This window comes from Prionailurus viverrinus, chromosome E1, assembly GCF_022837055.1.
Source record: "Prionailurus viverrinus isolate Anna chromosome E1, UM_Priviv_1.0, whole genome shotgun sequence".
NCBI lineage: Eukaryota > Metazoa > Chordata > Mammalia > Carnivora > Felidae > Prionailurus > Prionailurus viverrinus.
The window spans coordinates 50,877,991-50,886,983 of NC_062574.1; the positions used below are offsets into that span (position 1 = coordinate 50,877,991).

The 8,993-nt window shown below is 63.1% G+C and overlaps 2 protein-coding genes across 16 annotated transcripts in view; one reads left to right on the forward strand and one right to left on the reverse strand.

Moving 5' to 3' along the window:
• Window positions 1-1,286, forward strand: part of CARD14 (caspase recruitment domain family member 14) — a 35,676-nt gene extending 34,390 nt beyond the window's left edge. For all 14 annotated transcript variants that reach the window (XM_047832198.1, XM_047832199.1, XM_047832192.1 and 11 more), the window contains one exon: window positions 99-1,286. In XM_047832198.1, the coding sequence (XP_047688154.1) occupies window positions 99-306 (208 nt within the window). In that variant the 3' untranslated portion in view covers window positions 307-1,286. The remainder of the gene's footprint in view (window positions 1-98) is intronic.
• Window positions 1,287-1,662: 376 nt separating this feature from the next.
• Window positions 1,663-8,980, reverse strand: SGSH (N-sulfoglucosamine sulfohydrolase). Of its 2 annotated transcripts, XM_047832210.1 has the most exons (8): window positions 8,859-8,980; window positions 7,593-7,753; window positions 5,663-5,768; window positions 5,264-5,414; window positions 4,803-4,959; window positions 4,378-4,459; window positions 3,441-3,644; window positions 1,663-2,693 (listed from the first exon to the last, which is right to left on the reverse strand). In XM_047832210.1, exons 1-8 carry the CDS (start codon window positions 8,953-8,955, stop codon window positions 2,134-2,136), a joined length of 1,518 nt encoding a protein of 505 aa, XP_047688166.1. In that variant the 5' UTR covers window positions 8,956-8,980; the 3' UTR covers window positions 1,663-2,133. The 2 variants fall into 2 exon arrangements, with proteins under 2 accessions (XP_047688166.1, XP_047688167.1); XM_047832211.1 differs by lacking the exon at window positions 8,859-8,980 and having other exon boundaries at window positions 5,663-6,762; window positions 7,593-7,731.
• Window positions 8,981-8,993: the final 13 nt, after the last annotated feature.

Consider the following 8,993-nt stretch of genomic DNA (forward strand, 5'->3'; position numbering starts at 1 on the left):
ATTCCGCGCCGGCGGTCGGCTTCCTGGGGCTCCGCGCTGGGCCGCCGCACGCAGCTCTCGCTAAGGGGTCCCCCCCTCCCCGTGTCCGGCCCGTGCAGGAAGGCCCTGCAGCGGCTCAACACCTCGGAGCAGCAGCTCCTGGAGGCGGGCAGGCAGGAGGAAGGCGAGCTGGACGAAGCGCCCTGTCTGTACAGCAGCCTGGCCCCCGATGGCTGGAGTGACCTGGAAACCCTGCTCGGCTGTGTCCGCTTGGCCATCGCGGACGAGCAGAAGAAGGTTGTGTGGACAGAGAAGAGCCCCCGCTGACGCCCCCGGAGTCCCCTCCAGAAATTGTGGGGACCTCTGAGTCCCCACAGGAGTCCCTGACAACGTGGCCCTGTGCGTTGAGCTCAGGGCCTCTCAGGCACAGCCCTGGGGGTGCTCACCAAACAAGCCCAGCTCTCCGGGCTCCCCTCTCTCACCAGGGTCTGACCTTGAACTACACGCAGGGGACAATGGGCATTCGGACCATCTCCTCCTCCTCCAAGGCTCCGCGTGGTCTGGAACCAGACGTCCCGAGAACATTTCCGCAGTGGGGGCGTCTCCCAAGCCTTCCCAGAGCCGGAGGCCCCAGATGTCCAGAAAACCACCTGTCGGACCCGAATCACTATACTTCCCTTTGCAATTCAATGTGCCAAAGGGCTTGCTCCAAAGCCACGGTGGCCGCAAGCTGGTGGCCCCGATGACCCCCACGGTCACTCCCATCCCTGCCCAGAGCAGAGACACAACCCCTCTTGTAACGTCATCCTGGCTTTCTCAGCTCCCGATGGCAGACAGGTGCCTCAGTAACTCCAATTTAGAGAGATGTGTGTATGTGCTGGGAAGCCTAGTTTCCCAGTGATGGAAACAGTATTTTCAGCGGTGCCTGGCGGTTTTGGGGGACCCGTGGGGGTCCTCGAGAAGCCTTCCACAGACACATTGCACGAATGCCATCTGGGCTCCCCCTGAGCCTGGGAACTGTCCCCCTCTAACTGGGTACCTCCCCCCCACCAGCTCCTTCTCCAGAGTAAAGCACCTTTACTCCACCTCCAGAGCTCAGGAGACATTTGGGCGTGGCTTGGGCAGGGACCTCCGGGGTCCCCTGACCACCCGGCCTTGCCGCCCGCGGTCACAGACTGAATGGAGTTTTGGCAGCAGCGGCCCTGAGTCTGAGTGCCTCGGGCGGTTGCTCTAGAACTCAGACCGCCATTATCGCAAACGAGGTCAGAAAATGAACTTCTATGTATTTTACTGAAATAAAGCTTTTCCGGTGCCCTGGACCATGGCTCTGTCCCTACGCCGCCAGGATGAGGTTGGCAGGGGAGGGGAGGAAGGCAGGAGCCCACCACTCAAGGGAAAAAGCCCCCGCTTTCTGGGTCTTTCCAGGTTGAGCAGGTGGAAGCTGGGCAGGTCCGGGGCAGCTACGAGCAGCAGCACGGGTGTCCAGCCGGACAGAACTAACCCAAGCCACAGGATGGGGTCTTCGTGCTTGGACATTCAGAAAGGATGAGCTCTGCCCAAACAGACCACAGAACGAAACTCGGCACCCGGGAAGCCTGCCACGGATCAGCAGCCTGGCGGAAACCCCGCCAGGGTCGGGAACTTGACCGTGGGGCAAAGCGAAGGACACAAAACACGCTCAAGGGTTGTTCGAAGAGTTTTCAAGGCCAGGGATTGACACGAGCCAGACACTGGGTTACCACATACGGTGCGGTTTGGGGCCACCGCCACCCGCGGGACACACGGAGGCCCAGCTCCTCCCGGGTGAAGGGCGCGGGGACGTCTGTGGGCTCCGAAGAATGAAGGTCTCGAGCCCCGGGTCCCAGCGCCTTCTCTTGGCAGGTCCCCAGCCGAACCCAGGAAACAAGCCCCCCTTCCTGCAAGTCCTGTGCTGAGACATGACTCGGACACCAGGACGACCGTGTCCCCACTCCCACGGGCGGAGGAAGGAGCCGGGCACAGGCCCCACCACTCCCCCCTCCACGCAGTGGCAGCAACGACCCCAGCATCAGGGAGAGCCCTGCTCAGACGGGAGGGTCGCTGCCCCTCCCTCCGCCTCAGCTGGAAAGGTGGGGACCGGGCGTGGGGAGGCCTCCCACGTCCCCCGGGCGACCCTCACAGCTCATTGTGGAGCGGCCGGCACTGGGGAGAGAGCCTCTCCTCCAGGACACCATCGGGAGCACACACCCAGGGGTCGTGGGTCTCCCACTGCCACTTGGCCAGCTGGGTCTGGAGCAGGTCCAGAACCTGGGCGTAGCGTGGATCAGCGGCCAGGTTCCGGGTCTCGTGGGGGTCCTGGCTGCGGTCGTAGAGCTCCCAACGGTCCCGGTAGTAGTAGTGACGGAGGTCCTTGTACCAGCCCGTGGGCTGGCCGGCCACGGTGCGATTCAGGAGGTCCTGAAAGGTGGGCGACACGTAGAAGTCCTGGTCGATGGGAAAGGGCATCCTGAAGTTCAGGTTGTGCACCAGGCGGAAGCCCCGGTGGTGCACGGAGCGCATGGGGTAGGCCATGGTGACCTCGTGGTGGCTCTGGCTGCCAAAGACGGTGCTCCAGAAGGGCTCTGCCTCCAGCGCCGGCAGGAGGGACCGGCCGGTGAGCCGGACGGTCTTCGAGCCAAAGATGGCGTAGCTCGGGTAAGGGACAGAGAACCAATCCAAGATGGTGGGCGTGAGGTCTGCAAAGGAGGCGGGGTCTCAGCACGTCGGCCCTCCGGGGCACGAGAGCCCCCACCACGGAAGGGCTCGATCCAAGCCTTTCTGGAACGCTGCTGGGCCCCCCTGCACACCAGATCGCCACCAGGGAGCCGCGCTGGGTCCAACCTGCCACTGTGGCCCCAAACCTCTAGGACGTGACGACTTCGATGGCTTAATGAGAGGCTCCAACTTGGCAATACTGGGGCTCCTGGTAAAATCTCTCAGGTCCGTAAGGAAGCCCCCTCGGAGGGCCTCATCTGTTCTTGTCCTGTGCTGTGGCCACAGCACTACTGAACTTGTGCTTTGGGGCCAAAGGGCGATGTGGGCCCCAAGCTGCCCTGGCCCCTCAAAGTCAGCTTCCCCGGCATCAGCAATGCAAATTCTCAGACACTCTGGGGATGTCCACATGCACACCACGTGGACGTTCCCTAGCACTCCAGGGGGCTCTGACACTCACGCGGGGAAAAAGCAACAGTCTCAGGGGCAGCGAGACCGAGGCTAGAATCCTATCTTGATGCTCACAAGCTGTGTGCCCTTGGGCAACTCACCTTACCTCCCTGATCCCCATCTGCACTTACAGAACGGGGTGGCCCTCCCTTCTCTGCCCAGGTGGTGTGGGAACCACATAAGATAGCGGGTGTAGAGCGCTGTCTGGACACGGTGGTACCACTAAATTTGCCCCCTCCCTCCTTCCCCCCGCCCTCCCCGTGTGAGCCGCGGAGCCATACCTAGGAGGCTCACGTAGGCCTCGCTGACCTGGCCCCAGCGTTTCGTGTGCTCCGGGGACGACACCAGCAAGGGTTCAGCAGTGCCCGGCCAGTACAGGTTGGTCCTGCCACTGGGGAAGGGGATCCCGTTGTCGGACGTGAAGATCACCAGGGTGTCATTCAGGACACCTGCTTCATGCAGCTCCTGGAGCACGAGTCCCACCCCTGGGGGTGCGGAGGGGACAGCAGAGCTCAGCCACAGACGGGCATGGAGGGGCGGGGGTGTGCGGGCACTCACACATTCCTCCGTCCACCTGTTGGACCTCTGCTGTCTGCCCCCCTCCCCTGGCCAGCACCCTGTCCTGGAGGGGGCCGGGGATGCCGGCCATCCCTCAGCACATCCGTGGCACCCGCACGGCCAGTTTGTTTTCTGGAATCTCATGCCTGCCCCGTGTGGGTAGCAGGGACCATACGGGGCGACGGCTGGAAGACAGGAGTCCCTCCACACTTTCCCCCTTCCCAGGTCACCACCCACTAATGGCACCGAATGATAAAGGTTCCAACTTTCTGTAGTGGCTGAACGGCGGTCCCTGCTAAGGGAAACAAACCCGCCAGAACCTGTGAACGTGACCTCATTTAGTTAAGGGCACTTTACAGATGTCACCGTCACGGATCTTCAGGTGATCATCCAGGTGGGCCCTAAAGCCTACGACAAGGGTCCTTATAAGGAGAGACACAGCCAAGATGCACGAGGCTATGTGAGGCCGGGGCAGAGACTGGAAGGGTGCGGCCACGAGCCAAGGGACACCTGGGGCCACCAGACGCTGGAGGAGGCAGGAGGACTGTCCTGTGCCCCAGAGGCTGCAGGGGACACGGCCCTGCTGCCACGACTTCAGACCTCTGGTCCAGGACGGGGTGCAAGCTGCAGCACACCGCCGTCCGGGCTCCTGGAACCCACCTTGGTCCATGCGGCCGATGGTGGTATACTGGGCGGCTAGGTCAGCTCGGGCTGCGGGAGTGTCGGGGACGAAGTAGGGCACCTGGGGGAGCAGGTGAGGGCAAAGCCAGGGTTAGAGCACGGAGGCCGGGAGAAGGGGTGGCCAGTCCTTGAACGGCGGTAGATGAGGGCCAGCCCCCCTCCCAGGGCCCGAAATCCTGCTCCACGGTGAACGGTGGGGCCCAGAATGTCCCTGCTTCTAGACACGTTAACACTTGTTTGCCGGCCACGCAGACGGGAACCGGATCCAGTGGGTCTCTGGTTAAACGTGCTAACGTCACACGCCCGGGGGCCCAGGCTGCCAAGCCCCCCCCCCCCCCCGATTTACGAGGCGTTAGAAGAAGGGTAAGCGAGCGTCTTGGAGACACGGCGGGGGGCTGTCCTACCACCACGTCCTGTGGGTCGTAGGCCTGGGGGGTCCAGTCTGGGATCCGCCCCATGCCGCTGTCCCCGTTGCCAAACTTCTCACAGAAGGTCCCGTACTGGGGCTGGGAGTGCCCACAGCGGTGGGGGTCGTGGAAGGCGACGTACAGGAAGAAGGGCCTGCCCGGGGGGGAGGGGCTTGAGTCTTGAGGTCAGCTGGTTGACATGCCACCTGGCTTTCTACTCTGCGGAGCCCCATTCTTTAGGCGGGAACACCCCTCGGGACCGTCCCCTCCTCTGTAACTGAAAACGTCCCCTCTCCTCTCCCTCTGACCAGACTGACTTGAGTATCTGGAACTTTCTCTCTCCCCCCCCCCCCCCCCCCGCTCCTCCACCTGGGGTCTCCAAGAATCCCAACTAAAGACTCTGGGATGTGCATCTGGCCGCGGGGGTGGGTGGTAAGGGGTTGGGGGCCTCCGCGCACCTGTCATCCTGAGTCCGCAGGAATTTCCGGACGAGCAGCTTAATTCTGGTGATGTTGCGTCCTACCTGGAGGACAGAGCCGTTCTCCTCCGTGTAGGCGAAGTCAAACGGGTACACCAGCTCGGGGCCCACGTGCTTCTTCCCAATGATGCCTGGAGGTGGGGACACGGGCCTTCCAGGGCCCCTGACGTACCCCGTCCCCCTCCGCTCCCTTCTGCACCACCCCCCCCCCCCCAAAGCCCTGCCCCGGTGTGGCCTCTAGGGGGTCAGCCCGGGCCCTTGTCCTCATGGAGCCAGGGCTCAGGGGAAAGGCCGAGGACCTCGGGTGTTCGGAGCAGGCGACACGGGGCTCGCCCCGAGGGGGCCTGTCCGGTCCCCGTTGTGGCAGGAAGCCGCTCACCTGTGCGAATGCCGGCCTGGCCGAGCAGCCGCGGCAGACTCTGCACCTTGTCGAAGGAGTTGAAGTGGTGGACGTCCTGATGCAAGCCGTACATCCCGTTCTGATGCTGCGGCAGAGACGCGCGTGACGCGGGGCCCCACCCGCCCCGGCTCTCCCCGTGGCTCGTCGCCGGGCCCTCCGGGGGCCCCCTTTCGGCTCGGGCGGCCGGCACCCAGGGAGAGTTCCACGGCCTCTCCGTCTGGCCCCTACCGTAGGACGTCAGCAGGGGAAACAGCACGCCGGAGATGTGCCCCTAGGGGTGGCTTTTATTTCCTTCTTTTTTGTCTACCTGGGTTTTCCAGCTTTTTCGTTGCGAGCACATGCCACGGCGGCAAACCGCTGTTAACTGGATTTTTTTAAAGCTCATTTAGAGAGAGAGAGAGAGAGCACGAGTAGGAGGAGCACAGAGAGAAGGGGGGGGGATCACAAGCAGACCCTGTGACGTCAGTGTGGAGCCTGATGTGGGGCTCGAATCCACAAACCGTGAGATCATGACCTGAGCCAAAGGCGGACGCTTAACCCCCTGAGCCACCCAGGCGCCCCGATTAACTGGATTTTTTACAGCGTAAAAAAAAACCAGTCGCACACGTTACAAACTGAGACTGGAAAGACGTAAGACAAGCCGGAACAGTGCTCTCCTCATTCCTACGGCCCGGACGGGAGTGTAGCTCACAGCTGCCTGATTGACCTTCCAGGAGGCGTCTGGGTAGTGGCCACACATGGGCCGCCTACACATGGCCTTGGTCTCTCCAATGGGGACGCACAGAGCACGCCGGCTCCCCGGAAGATGGTGTCTCGGGGTAACACATCGGGAGTAAGTGCTCGTGCACCCGAGTTCACAGCAGCGTTATTCACGACAGTCAGGAGTAGAAGCAACCTCGGCATCCATCGGCGGTTGAACAGGTAAGCAACGTGTGCCAGACCCGCGTGACGGAACCTCACACGGTGTTTTGGCCGCAAGGAAGGACATCCTGACGCCTGCCACGACGTTCCCGCGAGGCCACTACGCTCGGTGACATCAGCCAGTGCCCACAGGACAAACACTGTAGCAGCCGCGTGCACTGAGACGAATAGAATAGAAGGTACCAGGGACCGGGAGGGGCGCAGGGAGTCAGCGGGCACAGAGCTTCGGTTTGGGAACACGATTAAGCTCCGGGGGTAGACAGCAGGAACGCCGCGCAATAACGTGAGCGTATCCGATGTCGCTCGGTCACGCACTTAAAAAAAAAAGTGACTGCAACAAGGGCGCCTGGGTGGCTCAGTCAGTTAAGTTCCTGACTTTGGCTCAGGTCACGCTCTCCCGGTTCAGGAGTTCGAGCCCCGCGTTGGGCGCTGCACTGTCAGCACAGAGCCTGCTATGTCTCTTTCCCTCTCTCTCTGCCCCTCCCCCACAGCCTTGCATGGGGGTGCTCTCAAAAATAAATGAAAAAGCATTTAAAAATATTTTAAAAAAGAGTCAAAATGGTAAGTTTCACACTACACGTATTCTAGCACGCACAACACAGAGTAAACGTTTCCGTGTTAACTCCTACCATCGCTCAAGCTCCCGGGATAACAGTGTGACAGGGGTTAACCCCGGACAACCCCGTGCCAGGCACCTGGCTATGCGCTTTCCATATAAAGTATGAGCTTGGCCAATCCCGTAAGAATCCCAGGAACAAGGTGTTCTCAAGACCCCATTTCACAGGTAAGAAGACTGAGGTTCACGGGTATGTGATTTGGTCACGGTCACACAGAGCAGCGGAGAGGGCGCCCTCTAGCCCATACTTGAACCCGCTTGGCTGGGAGTGGGGAGAAGAGGGTGGGCCCATCCCCAGGGGAGGTCAGGGAGGGGCTCTCGGTGTCGGTGTCGGTGTCGAGAGCCCTCCTCCCACACCCCTGCTGCCCTCACCTGGGGCAGGCCAGTGAGCAGACTGGCGCGGCTGGGAGAGCAGCTGCTGACGGAGGTGAAGGCATTGCGGAAGACCAGGCTGCGGCGGGCCAGGGCATCCAGGTGAGGGGTGGCGATGGCACTGTTGTTGTAGGTGCCACTCTCGAAGCCCCCATCGTCCGCTGAGGAAGGCAGAGGCAGAGGCCACGGGGGGCTGGACTCAGGACTGAGGGAGACCCGCAGTCCTGCTGTGGTGGCCTGGGCCCCTGGTGCCCAGGCACGCGTGACCCCCAGGCGGCAGGACCCAAGTGGGCATTGTATCTGGGCAGGCGTGGTGCCACCTGAGTGGGAATGCCACCAGGCACGCACAAGAACTGGGCGAGCGGCAGCAGACAGGCATGAAACTCCGGTGGCCTGATACCGGGTGGGACTGGTACCCAGGCAGGCAGGACACCCCAGACAGAATACTCAGGTGGAGTGTTAGCGAGTGGGTGTGGCTGGGCAGCCCCGGGGCTCCGCACACCCTGCAGGAGCTGTGGTTTCTGCACCACTGTCCCCAGCAGGGAGGAGCGGATGGGAGCCCCCAGAGGAGAGCAGCTGGATGTTACAATCAGCGGAAGGGCGGGTTGGAGACCACAAACTTAATCAGAAAGAGTGAATCTGGCAGAGCCTCAGACCTCAAAAGAGGAAAGAACAGGGTTGTCTTGTGACAACCCCGCTCTGGTCACCAAGTCTCGTGAAAAGCAGAGCGCTAGAAGAACTTGGGATATCTGGGAGGGGACAGGGTAAGGGGAGAGGGCAGCTGGGTGGCGGGGGGGGGGGGGGGGGGGGGGGGGGGGGGGCTGCGCCGCTCAGCCAGGAGGAGAGCTGAGCCACAGCGCTCCCGGGTCTGAAAAGGGAAGGGCAAACTTACAGGGTTTCCCCCCCACCCCCCACCCCGGCCGGCCCCCAGTCGCGTCTCTGGGGACTTGGACCCCAGCTCCTTCCTCCACCGCATCCCCTCTGGGGGCTGTGGACCACCGAGCTCTGGAAGGCCACCCAGCTGCCCGAGCTGGGGGCCCGCAGGGCTGGCCCTGGCTGCTGTGGGCACGCGTCGCGGTGCAGGGTCAGGGCCAGCGGCAGGAGTGGGGCGCTGGACGCCGGCCCGACCCCTGCGGAGCCCGCGGTGGGCGAGGCCGCCCCTGCCTCCCTCCCCGAGGAGCCGAGCGCGAAGAGTCTGGGGCAGCAGAGAGGGCACACGGGGAGGGCTGCGGGGCTCGCTGGCGAGAGGCGCGGGGGCGCACTCACCGAGGATCAGCAGCACGTTCCGGGGGCGCGCCCCGGGCACGCGGCAGAGCCCCAGCGCCAGCAGCAGCACCCAGCAGGCCGGCCCCCGACGGCGCATGGCGGCGGCTCCCGGCCCGCTGCCCCGCCCCCGCCCGC